The sequence below is a fragment of the Falco rusticolus genome, chromosome Z (genome assembly GCF_015220075.1).
Source record: "Falco rusticolus isolate bFalRus1 chromosome Z, bFalRus1.pri, whole genome shotgun sequence".
Taxonomy (NCBI): Eukaryota; Metazoa; Chordata; class Aves; order Falconiformes; family Falconidae; genus Falco; species Falco rusticolus.
This window is the reverse complement of record NC_051210.1, coordinates 68,519,966-68,536,553: the sequence shown is the minus strand read 5'-3', so window position 1 is coordinate 68,536,553 and position 16,588 is coordinate 68,519,966. Positions and strand designations below refer to the sequence as shown.

General features: G+C 41.0%; 1 protein-coding gene across 1 annotated transcript; it reads right to left on the bottom strand.

Moving 5' to 3' along the window:
• Positions 1-236: 236 nt before the first annotated feature.
• CZH5orf34 (chromosome Z C5orf34 homolog) lies at positions 237-15,887 on the bottom strand. Its single transcript, XM_037373161.1, has 12 exons — positions 15,611-15,887; positions 15,222-15,311; positions 9,152-9,795; positions 8,460-8,555; positions 6,792-6,915; positions 5,846-5,937; positions 5,552-5,621; positions 4,533-4,703; positions 3,431-3,519; positions 2,553-2,645; positions 1,744-1,784; positions 237-905 (listed from the first exon to the last, which is right to left on the bottom strand). The coding sequence occupies exons 1-12, from the start codon at positions 15,803-15,805 to the stop codon at positions 712-714; spliced, it is 1,899 nt and encodes a 632-aa protein (XP_037229058.1). The 5' UTR covers positions 15,806-15,887; the 3' UTR covers positions 237-711.
• Between the last annotated feature and the right edge of the window lie 701 nt (positions 15,888-16,588).

Genomic DNA, 16,588 nt, shown 5'->3' with positions numbered 1-16,588 from the left:
ACCCCACGCCGCGGTGGGAGGCGCCTGTCCGCCCTGCCGCCCGCTGCCGCGCTGGCGCAGGGGGCGGGCACCTCGGGTCTGAGGGGGAATTTGTCCAGAAATACTAAAAGCAGGGTTTGGGTATTCACAACAAGGTTAGATAAAGCTCGGACACAGAAACCGACGACATAAGGCTGGTATTTTATAGCTAAAGATACGGTGCACCTCCGATTGCCAGACCACACACGAGAAAGGGCTGAAGATACTTCTAAGTATTTATTTACCACAAAACAGTAGAGTAGAAAGTGTCTAGGAAACTTTTTATCCAATATTGGCCTACTTCATGTAAGCTTCTGAACAAAAGCACATTTTTACAGTTATAACTGCTTATCCTTACCCTAGTCACTTCAGCAATTAAGTTGCTTGCAAAATCTATAAAATTTAAACTATTAAAACAGACCACTCATATATTAAAAGCAGCACTGTTAGGCCAGCCCTGATGCGTTTATACAGCTGTGCTCTTCCTACCTCACCTGTTCTTTCTGGCTAGCTACAACACACAGCTGTGGTATGACAATGGCAACTGATAGGACTTTGCAGGTTTGCTGTGGTATACTGGCAACTTGGTGACTCTGCCTGCAGCTTTCATTCCTATTGCACCTCAAAGCCTCCTCAGAAGCAGTTGGCACAGCTCCTACAAAGATACGGAGCGCAAGTCTTCACTACGAGGCTTCACTTCCCAGCAGCTGCAAGCAGAGATTCAATATCCTGAATTACTTTAGAAGTTTTTTCCAAAGCCTCCAAGACACACCCTTCTCTTATTTCTTGTGGCTCACTCCCATTTTCTGTTTTTCTGATGGTAATACCAGATGGATTGGGTTTTGCAGCAGATGTCCTTCCCAGAACATTGCTATTATCCAATAAAACTAGTGTTATTTTGTTAAGAAAAAAATACCAAACTCTTCCTCCTAATCCAAAAATTACTTCCTCATACTTCTATTCATCATTCTGCATTACAAAGTCTCACATTTCATAACATGGTAATTACATAAAGCTAAAAAAGAAAGTGTGTATTATTTAAAATGTCTACAACATTAATAGGTAACTAAAAAAAGTTAATTTTTTTTATTTTTAAAATAAATTTTTAAAAAAGTAAAGTTAAACTAAGTCTTTAACTAAGATTTCAATTTATCCAAAAATTACTTTAAAAAGGGTTACAATGATGTCATGCTGCACAATTTAACAGCATGCACTTTTCATACCAATAAAATTGAACACTGGCTTAAAGACGGTTACAAAGTGGATTTAAGCACATGCAGCCCAGCACACTTTTTTGAGCTGGCTGAACACCAAGGAACAATACTGATGCAGCTGATAAACAGAAAGGTATTGTACTGCAACAACAGGCCCAAAGGCAACTGCATCATCCCTCTTTCAAGAACAGATCAGCAGATGAGTGTTAGCAAAACTAATGCAATACCCATTAAAGGGCTACCTTTTTTTCATTTTTATTTTAGTTTTGTACTCTGGTCCCTGTTTTTGTTTCTGGTGCTGTGATGCAGAGTTTGGACAAGATAAATGATAAAAACTATAAATAAGAAAACATAAAAGGGCTTTAAAAGGTGATTCTAAGAAGTGGGTACAACAGTAAAAGGAGGTGAGAACAGGACTGAAAGCCTCTGATGATCTAAAATACAGATTTAAATATACAGATGAACAATAGAACATAAAAGTGAAAAAGCTTCACAGCTTTCAAAAGGATACAGGTAAATCTCCGTATTTTTTCGAGCTCAGCATCAGCAGACCTGTCCAAGGAAATAAAGATTATGAATTAGTATCGTAAAAAGTTCTTAAATGTATTTTCTACTTCAGATTTTAGTTTTCCTGTTTCCAGCAATACTCAAAATTAGACAAGCAAAATGCAAATGAAAAAATGCTTTATTTTTTGCCTTTCATACTACTAGCCAATGGCTGCCATTTGCCAATCATTTTTGTTGCCAAAAATCTGGGCTCTGCTTTAGGAATAGTCTCTTTGCTTTATGCCTGTCTGTATGTATAAATACAGTTTTCATTTCATCAGCTACTGAATCTGCTATAATTTGAGTAACAAGTTAAAGTGCAATTGATTTCAGTTTACACATTTTAAAAAACCAGAATATATATATATGATGTTAGTAGCATGTATTGAAAAGGACAAATATGTTAGCAAGAGATACAAGTGTCATTTATTGTTCTGTTAAAAGATGCATTTCTTAGTCTAGTTTCTCTTTTTCACCTTGCAAGATACCATCTCCATAACATTAATCCTCCTTTGGCAATGTCACCATAATTCTTATTTTTCAGTAAGGCAGGCAGAAGCACAATGAAACATGCTTTAAATAGAACTCAACACTCAACTTACCAAATGTTTAAAACACTGAAAGAAAAATATGAAACTACACAAAATAAATGGGCTTACTATTTTCATTTTTGACCCTTAGGAAATGCAGTTGATAAAATTCACAGTTTATAGTCTTTTTGAGTTATATTTTCAACATTATTTGTAGTCAATTATTTAGGATAAAGATGAATACCAATTTTCTTCAGTTACAGAGTGTGCAGTATATTCAGGAATCCCATTCCTTTCATTCAGACTTCTGCACCATTCTATTGCTGTTCTGATGTACCTATGTCAACATGAAAAGTCACAAAAAGATAGTTATTTATGCGAGAAATGCACTCTAATTCAAGCAAAAACCTGAACATTAAAGCAATAGATCCATACAATGGATCTGAAAGAAAAAGCCATCATTAAAAATACAGTGTTTTTTATTTATATATATATAATACATATTTATATTCTTAGAATCTTAGAGAAGTTTCCTTGCCATTTTTGATTCCACTTTTTGTCTAGGATCTCCTTCATATTTAAATCTGTGCAGTTATAGAAAGTTATAACACAACTTTATGATTTGTAATGCACAGTGTACAAGTGTTTATTTTTGGTTTTGAATTATCTGCTTGCTAAAATACAGCACAGTAAGCTTCTGGTGATTCCCATAACGAGGCTGTAACTAGAGCAAGCGGATTAGAGAAAATAACCTGAGGCAGAGGTCAGTAACTGTAACAAAGCAAAAATTGGATGAAGTTCTATCCAGTTCTATGTATCAGCTCTACATAGGACAAAGATTATTTTTTTTCTTTATCCACCAATATAAGTGCCAAGTTGCAGCTCTAGTTATTTTTCTAAAAAGACATTACTGTAACAATTATAATGGAATGACAGCATGCAGTGGTACTGAGTCATACAGGTCCTGAATCTCTGCCAGATGTACGATGAAGCTTTTACCATTATGTGTTTGGTTACCCCCACAACACCACTGCCCCCAGCAGTAAATACCATTTCTTCATCTAAAAGGATTTGTACATAGTTCTTTCATGTTTTACTTTAAATTGTTTAAATTGATTATACCTTTCATAGATTCCAGGATGACTTATTTGTATTAGCTGCTGTACCCCTGCAGGAGTAGTTAACTTACACCAGCCTACATCTTCATTTACCTTAGAAGAAAAAAAAAGTATTCATTTTCTGCTGCAGTCTGAAGAAAAGAAATGCAAGTATAACATACCAATTTAAGAATTAATTATCTACGAATATGCCACTTTGAACACTTAAAGTCTGTGTTTTGCTAAGGACAGAATTTGATATAGTCTGCTATGACAAATGCAGGGGGAAAAAATAAGAACACCTGGCATGGCCCCAACACTTGTTTTGTACTATTAAAGAACAAATTATTTCTAAAAGTGGATAGAAATATTTCCAAACCTGTAGAATTCTCAGTTCTTCCTCCTTCTATAATAACAGAATATACAGACTTTAGCTAGCTCACATCAGGAAGTTACACTGTATCTTTTGACACTCTAACTATCATATCTATATTGCTTGTAATAGAGATGTTCTCAGACTCTTAACATCTTTTTTGTGTCTCGTCACCTTAGGGTAATGAGCAAAGACACAGAAGCCAAAAGTCTCAGCAGTCCACAACCTTGAATCCCACACTCACATAATTTTCTCTGTAGTGCCATTTTGCAAAAATCAACATTATCTTTTTAGTCCTGTATTAAGTAGATTTACAAATGCATACAGAATACCATATACACAAGCTTACTTTTCTCAGTGATTTTTTGCTATGCATCTACTCAATTATAGGTAATTTGCAATAAGAAAGACTCCCTTTGATCAATGTGAGTGACTTCTTGAAAGGATAAAGTTTTATTTGCCTCTTTAGGCATCAGTTATGCATTAAAATATTTTTCTCTTCATTTCTGGTTAGAATGTTTGCAGTAAATTACTGGTGATGCTTGTGGATAGTTCCTACTTTCATTTAGGCTACTGTAGTAGCTCAAGAGTAAGCAACAGCAGCCAACTGTTTAGAGTTGGTAATCTTTCAGACAAGATTTCAGTTTCTATTTTACAGGCATCAAAACTTTTGTTTCATTTCCTTGTTAGTTTCTTAGTAACACTTCTTCATGAGGACTTTTAAGAATAGTAATTCCTCAAAGTCATGAGTTACCTGGATCCTACTACAGGAAGAGCTGAAATCCCAGACCATATTCAAGGTCACCCCATCCCAAAAAGCAGCATGGACTTTATGATCCGAGTACACCACAAGTATTCCTATGCTGGGAATAACCTTTTCATACAGCAAAACCGGCAACATTTCTCTTCCATCTGTCTCAGGTACCTAGAATCAAACAAATACATTAAAAACCTGAGGAAAAGTCACTTACCAGGTTTTGGCTGGGATACAGTTAATCCTCTTACCAGTAGCTGGTACAGTGCTGTGTTTTGGCATTAGTGTGATAATAATATTGGTAACATACAGATGTTTTTAGTTATTGCTAAATAATATTTATACCAAGTCAAGCCTTCTCAGTTTCTCAGGCCCTGCCAGCAAGAAGGGGCACAAGAAAGTGGGAGGGGACACAGCCGGGACAGCTGACCTGAACTAGCCAAGGGGATATACCATACCATAGGACATCATGCTTGGTATATAAACTGAGGGGTTGCCCAGGGCCTGCAGCTTGCGGCCTGGGGACTGGCTGGGCACTGGTCAGCAGGTGGTGAGCAACTGTATAGTGTGGGTTTTTTTGGCTTTTTTTTTTTCTTTCAGATTTTATTCCTTTCTCTCCATTACTACTGTTATTACTATTATTTTATTTCATTTCAATTATTAAATTGTTCTTCTCTCTCCTCACAAGTTTTACCTTTTCCCCCAATTCTCTTTCCCATCCTGTTGGGGGGGTGGGGAGCAAGCAAGCAGCTGCATGGTACTTAGTTAAACCATGACATCTCTACAACTGTTTGTATCCCAAATTTTCAATTCACTTGTTTTCCCAGACCACAGCCAGCTCTCTATCATGCAGTTGCCTTCACAAATACACCTTTACACTGCATGCTTTTGGTTCCCAAATGTCTACCTTCTGGTCTTTGAGGATACATGCACCATTCTTCCCTCTAGAGATTAGGTCCTATTCCCTATAGCCTGTATAATCGTAACACTGAAAGATTTATAAATCTTCAGCTACATACCATTTTCCAGCAGCAGAGATAATAATTATGAGTTAATGATAGTTTAGTCTTGTAGCAGTATTGAAGTATTCTGAGGAGAAAAAAAAGCAAACAAAATACTAAGTATTTCACACTCACTATGTCTTCTAAACAGTTGCAATCTTTGTTCTGTAAGTTTATACACATCCTCAGTGCTAATACAAATTCCTTTGATTTTTACACTTAATGTCATCATAAGTATTATGTGTAATTTTAACTACTGTCCTTTCATAGTCAGAGGAATTAATGTAACAAAAGAAAAAACAGTAAAGTTACTTGATTGCTTGAGTAATAATAGAGGATATAGAGTACAGATTTCCAGGTACATCAGGAGGTAGGCTGTTTATTGAATACATCTTTTCTTCTTTCTGCAGTAAAGAGCAGAGAGATGAGTGAGTTAGTTACTGTAGCATGAAAACAGTATTAAGAGCTTGCAAGACACTAGATTTCTGACCTCCCAGAAAGCAACTATAATCACATCTAAATTTGTCCCACAACACAGACAAGTATCTCCTTGAAAAGTCAAAAAATGCAGTTGTATTCTTTAAGCCTACTTGTGTGAGAAGAAACAGCTTCCATGCGCTTTGTATGGACCAAAAAGTTCTCTTATCAGAGAGCAGACTGTTCATTGCTGAGTAACTACATTTGACCACAAGTTTAAGGCTAGGTTTGAAGGGTACAAAGCTGACCCTTAATTCTGCTATAAAAATACAAAGCACTGCATAAGCACTTGACAGGACCTCTACTCAGAGGAAACTTAATAGACAGAGAGAGGCAAAACCATTTCTCCAGCACTGAACAGCTGGTCTGCGGCAAAGTCTCCATATAGTGACAAAGTAAATACTTCCAAGTACATAAAGATTAAACTCTAATCAATATATTAGTTAAAATAATTAAACTTAGGTTAATTAAAAATAATTAAACTTATCTTCAAGTTAGTGAGAAATGTTATTGTAGAATCTTACTGCAGTACAGTTGAGCTTGAGAAATAAATGTTACAATGAGTAAAATTTCTCTTATTGTATCTACAATTTACAGAAATCTATTCTGAGACAGCAGGAATAATCTCATTTTTTGTATGATTTGATTGCTGGATTCAGTCATTACAGTAATTACCAATGTAGGGACTTCACTGTAGACTGCACAGCCAAATTGTCTTAAAGCTAAGAAAACTGCTAACTTGACAGAATACAGAACATATTTTAAAATAATAGTTTTATACCTTTTTTGTTCCTTTCTGGATTGCATAATGTGTGAAATAGTTTCCCAAAAATGCTCCTTCTGACCTGAAAACTGAGTCATCACCAGGGTAAATTTCTGTGATGTTTTTCCTACCATGGATAAATCTAAGAGAAATAACAAGATTTTTAACAAGTATTAAAAATGCTGTGTCACTAAGATGTGTAGCAGGTTAGTACACTTGAAGGAAGCACTAAGCGGAAACACATCTTCAACAGAACTCACATAAAAAACTTTTTACTGCTTCACAAACAGCAGAGTGTACAATATCTTTTAACAGAGAGGATTAGGATTAGTATTACCAGGCTCTTTGCATGTGTGCATGAGGAGCTGTAGAGGAATGAAGCTGGGTTTATTACCATTGCTAATATAGAACTGTGGGCTGGCTGATGTAGATAAGGTGCAGCTGTGGCTGGTTCTGTTAAGGGGTTGGGCAGCCAAGGAAGAGACAAGGAAGAAGCAGAGAGAAGAGAGAACACACGCCCTGGGGGAGGACAGACAAGGAGAATGCAGCAGAGGGACTGGCATGAAGACTATGCTGGTATGTCATGGTAAAAGTCCTTGTTGCAGCCGGCTAGTTTGGAGAGTGCTGCAACAAGGAGCGGGAGTTAAACAAGCTAAGAAAAGCTTTTTTGTGTTAGGTAAACATCTCACAAGAACTGCTCTTTCCACTGACCACAAAATATAATCACTCTAAAAAGAAAAATCCAATCTGCTTAGTGGATGAGCTGTACCCAGTGTATACAGAGAACTGACAGACTGAACAATTCCTGAACAGCCTGAAGGTTTTGTCTCTACTGCAGTTGTGTGTATTTCACCAAGATCAATATCTTTTACTTGTGATCATATGGTATCTTGGAACCTAAAACGCATTTAATGACACAATTCTGTAATTCTGTGGTTACATGCCTGGACTTTGGAAATGAGACTAACAGACTAAGTATGGCTGCTCACCATACTCTCAAAGAAATGAGGTATAGTACTGAAATAGCTGCTAAACATTTTGTTCACATGAGAGGAAAATTTAGGAATTACACTGAGAAAAGTTAACAACACGGCAGAAAGAGTAAAGCTTTAAAAAGAGATTATGCTTTTATGAAAGACTTTTAGATGCTGATAGCAACTGTAGCATTTTCAAAGTCTGTATAACAGAATTGAAAGGGCAATTTTTTTAAAAAGTGGTTTTTTTTAAATCATATGGACAAGGTGATTTGCCAGGAAACCCCACAGTTTAGCTGCCTGCAACATGTGAATTATGTAGGTCACCAAGACAAACATTTCTAAAGCATGAAATCTTCATCATCAAAAGGATCAATGTAATTTGCAAAGAAACAAAAGCACCATAACTGTCAGTGAAGTCTGCAGGAGTTCCAGCTGTCCAGTAACCATTTAAGAAATCAGATAATCAGATCACTTCTTTAAAAGCCTTAAACGTGATTTCAGATTGTTTCAGACATATCCACTTTCAGACCTGAAATATACTGCACTAGAAAATCAGAAGTCCAGTGAACAAACTGCAGTCTAACTCTTACCTGATGATTGTGTACAATTTCTCAAGAGTGAGAAAGGGACAAAGTAAGACAATTCATCCTAAAGCTTAATTCCTATACAAACAGTCTTCTGAAGATGAAACGCATGATCTCCTACTTACCTGTACAAAACACCCTGGCACCATACAATTTGAATTAGCTGAGGGCATGAATAATCTTCAGTACCTTCATTCCGAAAGAAATCACAGAAAGTCCACCTGTAAAATACAATAAAAGCTTCAGTAAGTCCAAAGGTTGTGGGGGCTGGGGGTTGAGTGCTGGTAATCATTTCTGGACCAAGAACAGATGTGTGCACACCTATCCAAAGGAAAAGAGGCCACATATTTTTAGAGTCCTCTGATCCCCGAGTTACTCCCATTAGTTACCAAATTAGTTTTCTCAAACCTGCAAAGGTTTCTTTGATTATTTTTAGTGGTGCTGACCAAGAACGTATGCCACTGGCCCAATTCAGAAGTATTACCTTGTCAAAAATGACAAAAAGCCAAACCAACCCAAAACCTATGTTCTTTTTCCAGTATTCTTTTTTTCATTTACATATTTATACAGCATGTCAGAAAATAACATTTATTTTTCTCTGGACTAATTACTATATATGCACTGCAGTAGGATCAAGAATGTTGGTTTGACAAATTTCGTGTTTCACAAAGTTCTTAAAAAAAAATTGATAGTGTTTTTTGGTTGGTTTTTTTTTTTTATAGCTAGAATTCAGTTATTTTGCTAAAGGCTGAATTTCCAAACTGCAGACTTGTAAAACATATGTTAACAACTACAAAGTAAATAGTGTATATATTACCTGTGTAGGTGTGGGGCTTTGCAGCTAAGTGGCAAAGCAGTAGGCAAACAAGCAACTGTTCCAAGTGTTTCAGGGTCTATTAAAACATCACCTTCTACAGATGTATGGTTGTTTTTCTCACATGTCTTCACTACATTCTTAAGAGTATTTAAGTTATAGCACAGGAGCGCCAATGACAAAGGGTACTTCCATTCTTCCGGGTACGAGGAAACAGACCAATGCTGTGTAACCCATGTGTATTCAGAAGAGCAATTTGTGTTGGACAAAGGGACTCCATCTCTGTCTTTTTGATCCTTTGGTTTGGTTGGTTCTCTGTATTTACCTTCAGAACCACCATGTTCATTCTTATTCTCTATCTGTGTTTGTTGCGATGACATTTCTGCAACAGGATTTTTCCTTGATTTTCCATACTGATCTCCAGTTCGATAGTTGCTGTTCTTCTGAAAGGAGTGTAAGGATGCTGCAGATGACTGGCTGACTTTGCATAAGAACTCCACTGTAAATTCTTGCTGCAGTTCTGGCAGGTAAAGGTGAGCATAACCATCTACTGACGAGATCTTCACACTGCCATTGTCTACACATGTTGACAGATTGGCTGTAGCAGGGTCAGGCCATCTGACTTCTAAGATATCACTGAAAAGAATCTAATAAAAGAAAAAGGATTGGAATGTGCAGCAAGATAAAAATGACCTGCTTCCCAGAAATTACAATGAAGGTTTTACATTTAAATTAATTCAGCCCTTCTCCAAGGTGATGTACACAAGAAACTTTACTCTGTATTTATCTGCATACAGGAATTCAAGAGGAAACAAAATATCTAACCTTCATATCTGCTTCCTCCTGTTCTAACAGACTTCCATCTAGCAATAATGCTTTAATTTAATATGCATTCATAAACTAGACAGCCAATTACCCAGGCACAACTCCCCACAGACAGTAGATATTTCTGTTTCCAACTGCTTCTTAAAAAACACTTAAGAGAAAGCCTAAATCATCTTGATCAGATCAGTTATCAGTAGACTTCATGGAAAGCCCACATTAAATTTGTGTACATTAAACCCCCATGTGCTCTGAAGCCTTCCCTTTATTTATAAAAATAAAATAAGCCTGTAAAATGATATGTAAACATATATTTATGTGTTCTTATTGTCACCAAAATCAAGAATAAGAAAACTCCTTAACACCCATGTAGCGTTAAGATACAGGTGTTCTTTACTGCAGTGCTGGATGCACGGGGGATTGCTCCACCTAATGTGCATGGCTTCCTTCTCTCAGGTACCTCGTTTTATGCCATACGTGTATACGTGTTCAACCACCTTCCCGGAAAAGACACAAATATTCATGAGATTACCCAAAGCTAATTATAATATTCACACTTCCCCTCACTTGTCCAGAGCAGGGGTCTTCACTGGTCTTGAGGGTCTGCAAATCTGCCCACTCCTCTATTCAGCTGGCCAGAGTTCTCCTTTGCAGTCCTCATGTATAGTCTTAAACCAGGTCATTTTGGCCTCTTTCTTGGACTGGAATTGCGGGCTTTGGGCCAGTTTTCCTTCATCCTCCAGGGCTACTTCTTTGTTAGAACCCGAATTTATTGCTTACAAGTATAACACTAACTGTTCAAACCTAGGATGCACGACTACTTCTACATTCTTAAAATTAAACCTTAACCCTTCCATGACATTACCACAATGGAAATTTATTGAAAATTTTTTGCATCTAGGTGGGTAATCTTACTTAATCCTGCAGCACCACAGATTAAGTTACACAGCTATTGCTAGGATATGGATAAAACATTATTTCTGAAGAAGAATTTAACATATAATAAAGATTTTAGACTTTTCAATACAACATTTGGAAAGTCTCAAAAGAATACCCTCATCTCACTGCTGTGATATTCAAGTACAGATTGCTGCTTCAATTAGCACTTTCGTTCAAAACAAACAAAAATCTTTTTCATGGCGTAGGCCCTTGTGTTACTACTACTTCAAAAATGAAGCACATGATTCTCAACCAGTTACTCCAAACAAGCACTGCATCTACCTCAAACCCCAGATTAAAGTTTTTCCCACAGACAAGATATAGTTTAAAAAATACACTAATCACCTTCTGAAATTAGAAACATTCTGTTAAGATAGAATGCCTTTCTAGCAAGATGCAAAAGTTCTCCCCTATAATGAGGTATTGTCATTATACTTGATCTCCACACAGAAGATATTCTTAGTCTGCTTCCAGTTGAAGGCTCCAATTAAAGCACTAGATTCCAAATAAACAGAGAAATGCAAATGCTCCCAAATAAGATGTTAAAAACCTTAGCAAACAAATATCCACACTCCTCATAATTTTGTTTTCTCTCAATTTAATCAGCTTTGTCTCATTTGACTGAGCTTAATCAGATATGTTTCAGCCCTGATCATACTTTGGCCCAGCACTGGAAAAGCCTGGAGTCCAATAAAAATGAAACGTGGCAGAACTAGTGTATTAGTAACGTGGGAAAGTCTGCTGAAGGTATATAGGGCACTAAAGATGAAAATTTACCATATAAAATTGCAAAGGGTACCTAAAAAAAATAAAGTGAATAGACAATAAGGCTGCAGAGAAATTTAATGGGATATAAACTGGGAAAAGCAATCTTAACTTGACATATAAAAGGATGGGCTTGGAGCTGACCACCAGCCAGGAATAAGATCTTGGTGTTATGTTGACAAACCCATGCAAATATACTCTATGCTCAGCAGCAGTTTAAATAGCGTATCAAATGTTTGAAAATTCTAGGAAAGGAACAAGAACAAACAGGAGATACAACTATAGCACTGAATATATTCATGGTTAACCTGCGTTTTGAATGCTATTTGCACTTTTGAGCAGGCCACACCACTAACAAGATCCCCCTTGTCAACCTGTTTAGAGACATCATCCACATCTGTATGATGATCTGTTGTTAGTCTGACCAAAGCAGACCCTAAGCAAACTGTAGTGCCAGGTTATTTTGAATTCAATCATAGGCAAAGTAATACAGCACTGTAGAAGCATTTTGGTACCCAGTGGGCCCAGTAAAAGTATTGTCACTGCTAGTAACAGACTGCATACCACTTGGCTACCCTTGATTCCAGTTCATACTGAAGTTCTAGCATGTCTGGCACAGCAGCACTCAACAGCAGTGTGACTTCATTCAGGCCACGATAGTCCACTGCTGGTCTCCACTCCCCATTAGGCTTTCACACTGGCCATATGGGCTATTAAAGGGTGAACGGGTCCTGCTGACCGCTCCATGGCTCTCCAGCTGGCAAATCAGCTTATGGATGGGAATCAGGGAGTCTCGGCTGGTGCGGTACTGCCACCGGTGCACCTTTGTAGCAGCCATCGGCACCTGCTGTTCTTCGACCTTCAGTAACCCCACCACAGACGGGTCTTGTGAAAGGCCGGGCGAAGCGGATGCTGCTTACATTCCTCCCCTTCCAAGGCAGCTATACCAAAAGCCCACCAATACCCTTTCGGCTCCTTGAAATACCCTCTGCTAAACCAGTCTATGCCAGGGATACGCAGAGCCTCTGGGCCAGTCACAAGGGGATGTTCTTGCCACTCGTTCCCAGTCAGGCTTATTTCAGCCTCCAACACAGCTGAGCTGTTGAGATCTCCCTGTCACTCCAGAAACACCGATGGGTTCTGCCCCTTCAAAGTTTGATGGCATTAGAGTTCACTGTGCACCAGTATCTACTGGAGCTTTACATTCCTGTGGGTCTGATGTGCCAGGCCATCGGATCCACACGGTCCAGTAAGCCCAGTTATCCCTGACGTCCACCTGGCTGGAGGCAGGGTCCCTCTCATCCTGGTTGTAGGATTCTCCACTAGGACAGCAAGTGGTGTAAAGCAGATGTAGTGTGGAGCAGTTCTGCTCACTTATGCCACCCAATGCCTAGGAGCAACTACAACACTTGAGTACACAGACCAAGTTAGTTTTACAACCAGCAAGTCCATCATATCATAAACCAGTACTACATAGTACAACACATGAAACGTTAGCCCAGGTCCCAAGGAAAACAAACAGCACAACAGGGAACACATACTGTAAGTAAATTAAACAATGCAACCCTGAGACCATGGGCAGCAACTTCAAGAGCAAAAGAATCAGCACCGTGGCCAATGATTATCGATGCAACAAAATGAATACCAAAACCAATTTCATTCTAACATGCTCTAGTTGGACCTGTTGCTATCTCAACCCTTCATTGCCTGTTCGGGCACCAAAAAGGACTGTCGGGGTTTAACCCCAGCTGGCAACCAAGCATCACTCAGCCACTCGCTCACTCAGCCCTCACCCAGAGGGGTGGGGAGGAGAATCAGAGGGGAATGTAACACTTGAGGGTTGAGATAAGAACAGTTCAATAATTGAGATAAAATATGAGAGCAATAATAATAATAATAGTTATAATGAAAAGGAAGGAGAGGGGGAGAGGAATGAAATCCAAAGGGAAGGGAGGAAAGAAAACAAGGAATGCACAATAGCGCTGATCACCACCTGCTGACTGATGCCCAGCCAGTCCCCAAGCAACGATCAGCTGGCCCTGGCCAACCCCCCCCCAGGTTATATACCCAGCATGACGTCCCATGGTATGGAACACCCCTTTGGCCACTTGGGGTCAGCTGACATGGCTGTGCCCCCTTCCCATTTCTTGTGCCCCTCCAGCCCTCTCACTGGCAGGGCCTGAGGAACTGAGAAGTCCTTGGCTTAGTATAAACTGAGAAGTCCTTGGCTTAGTATAAACCACCACCCAGCAACCACCAAAGACACCAGTTTGCTATCAACATTGTTCGCACACCAAAGCCAAAAACCAGCACTGCACCAGCTACTAAGAAGAAAATTAACTCTATCCCAGTGAAAACCAGGACACCGTGTCTTACGCTAACCATACAAGGCCCCAGGCTAGCCTGTTAGGCTCAATACTGACTTGTAATAAGAACATGGTGAGTGAAATGGAGCTGGATAAATGCTGAAGCGTGGGAAATCGTAAAAAGGCCTTGAAAATACAGGCACTGTATTTTATATAATATATAAGAGGCCGCAGACCAATGAACAGATAGCAAATTACTGAGGAAGTCCAATCTCAAGAGCCAGAAGACTGCTTTTGCTTTAAGAAAAGCAGCAGCTGAGAAACCAAGATGGGGCAGGGTAGGGGTAAGCGAAGCCAAAAGAAAAAGTCAAGCAACAGGGTAAGGCACTTTGCTGTGGCCTGGGAAAGTTATCCCTGAACATCCTGAAGCAGGTAGTCACAGTGCAAGCTCTAAGTTAGAAACTGTCTAGAAACCCAGCCATCTTCCAGAAGAGCAAGATCCTGGTGTGGGGAGGGTGGAAGGCTACCCACTAGTGTCAATGACAGAGCATTGTACCGTGCTGTCGTACCTTGCAGTGAATGTACTGTATGACTGTTAAGGACTGACTGCTGTTAAGTAGGCAGTCATACTGACTGACAGTTTTCAGCAACTAAACATTAGCATGAAGTGTGTTACTAATAAAGTGTTAAGTCTAAAAGTTTTCAAACTCCCCTGATTTATCAGTTGTCTTTAGACTCCCACAACAGTATGCACACACTCATGAGGTGTAAAGCTCCTAGGAATAGTAAATGGGGTCTCTGGATGGACCTTCAGTCTGACCTGGAGCAGTCACTCCCAGTGTGACACTGCCTCAGCCCTCCAGCAGGCCCCTGCAACAGGCTCACATGGGTACTTCAAGCGGGGAAACAATGGGATTCTGAACCCCACAGCCTCTCAGAAAACACCGTCCTACTTCACCAAGTCTTCCCTGAAAGGTTTCAGGTGCAGAAAAGTGTCAGTATGTAAAACAGCTTATTCTAACATACGTAGAAAATCCTGGGTTTTAGTCTTATTAGGAGTAAACAAACCCTTTAGTGTTTGGCTATGAAGGATATGCATAAAAAGCTGCATTAGCCAAGCTGTACCTCTGCCCATCTGCCAGGCCTGCACCCAGGCACATGCACGTATGGTCAAGCAAAGCCGCTCTGCCAGACCACTGGCGAAGTTTGTTTTACAAGAGCATTACATGTGTAAATCTCACCTTTTTTCTTTCTGGAGGTATAACACGGGAAGGTAAGTACGGGCGAGGAGAAAACTTGTTCCGGAAATCTAGAGCTCGCAGAAGTCGTTCCTATTGAAGTGGGAAGAACAAAATCAAACTTTAGAACGTGAAGCTGATTTCATCCTCTTCTATAATGGACTGAGGGTGAGAACCCCTCCTCCCCGGTTTGACAGAGGAGCAGCCACCCCGGTCCCGGTGGCCCTGACAGGCCGGCGGCGGGTGCGGCACAGCCGCAGCGGTGCCCGGTTGCCCCCCGGGCGGAAGCCCAGGCGCTCCGCTCACGCTCCGCTTCACAGAACCCGCAGAGGCACACACGGGACTCCCTCCCCTCCCCAAACGGCCTGTGACAGCGCCCGCCCGCCACGTACCCTGTGGGCACTGACGACGAAGGCGACCCGCTGGCGGGTGGTCTCCGCCGGCTGGAGGGGGTGGGCAGCGGCGGGGAGCGCCGCTTCGTAGAGGTACTCGCCGCCGCAAGGAGACAGCAGCAAGCGGGACCCCCCCGCGTAGTGCACCTCCATCGAGTCGTCCCCGTACAGCACCATCAGGCTTTCCGGCTCCATGTCCCGCGGGGCCGGCCGGCACGGCGCGGAACCGGCCGTCGGCAGCGGCGCAAGGCGGGAAGCCTGGCGGGCGAGGCGCCTGGGGGGCGGGGCCCGCGCTCTCTGCCCCACCCTTCCCGGCAGCGCCTGCGGCCGCAGGGGACGGACCGCAGGTGGGGCGGGGCTGAGGGAGCCTTGCTGGGACGGGCAGGTGGGCGTGCGCGGCCTGGCTTTGTACTTTAGCTTTTGGGGGTTTTTTGTAGTTTTTATCCCCTGGAAGCAGCGAGGTCTTGCCCTGCCGCTCCAGAAAAGAAAACAAGCCGTACCAAGACCTAGACTGTAGAAAAAACCCCGCTGAGTGTAACCGTTCCCTCAGGAGTGCCGCGGTCCGGAGCCGGACGGGGCTGCCCGCAGCCTCTCCCCCCACGGCCGCGGCCGTGCCCCGGGGTCCGTCTCTCGCCGCCTCCCCACAGGGGCATCGCTGGAACGAGGGGGCTGAGGGGACGGAACGAGGGAGAAGCTCTGCAGCGCGTCCTCGGGACGGATGGCGGATAGTTCTGTGACTGCCGCTTTACATTCGTGCGTCTGTAGGGTCTGTAGGGCAGGAGGTCTAACGGATACGGCGTACTGAGGCCTGGTCGCAGAAGCCCCAGCTGAGCAGCCTGAAAGGCTGGTTTCTGAAAGGCCAATTTAAAAATTATGCCCGGTTGCCTTTTTGGAAGATACGTACAGTCTCCCTCACTGTCTACCCAATATGGTCAGTTTAATCAAAGCTGTTTAAAGTGGATGACAGTTTACAGTTAA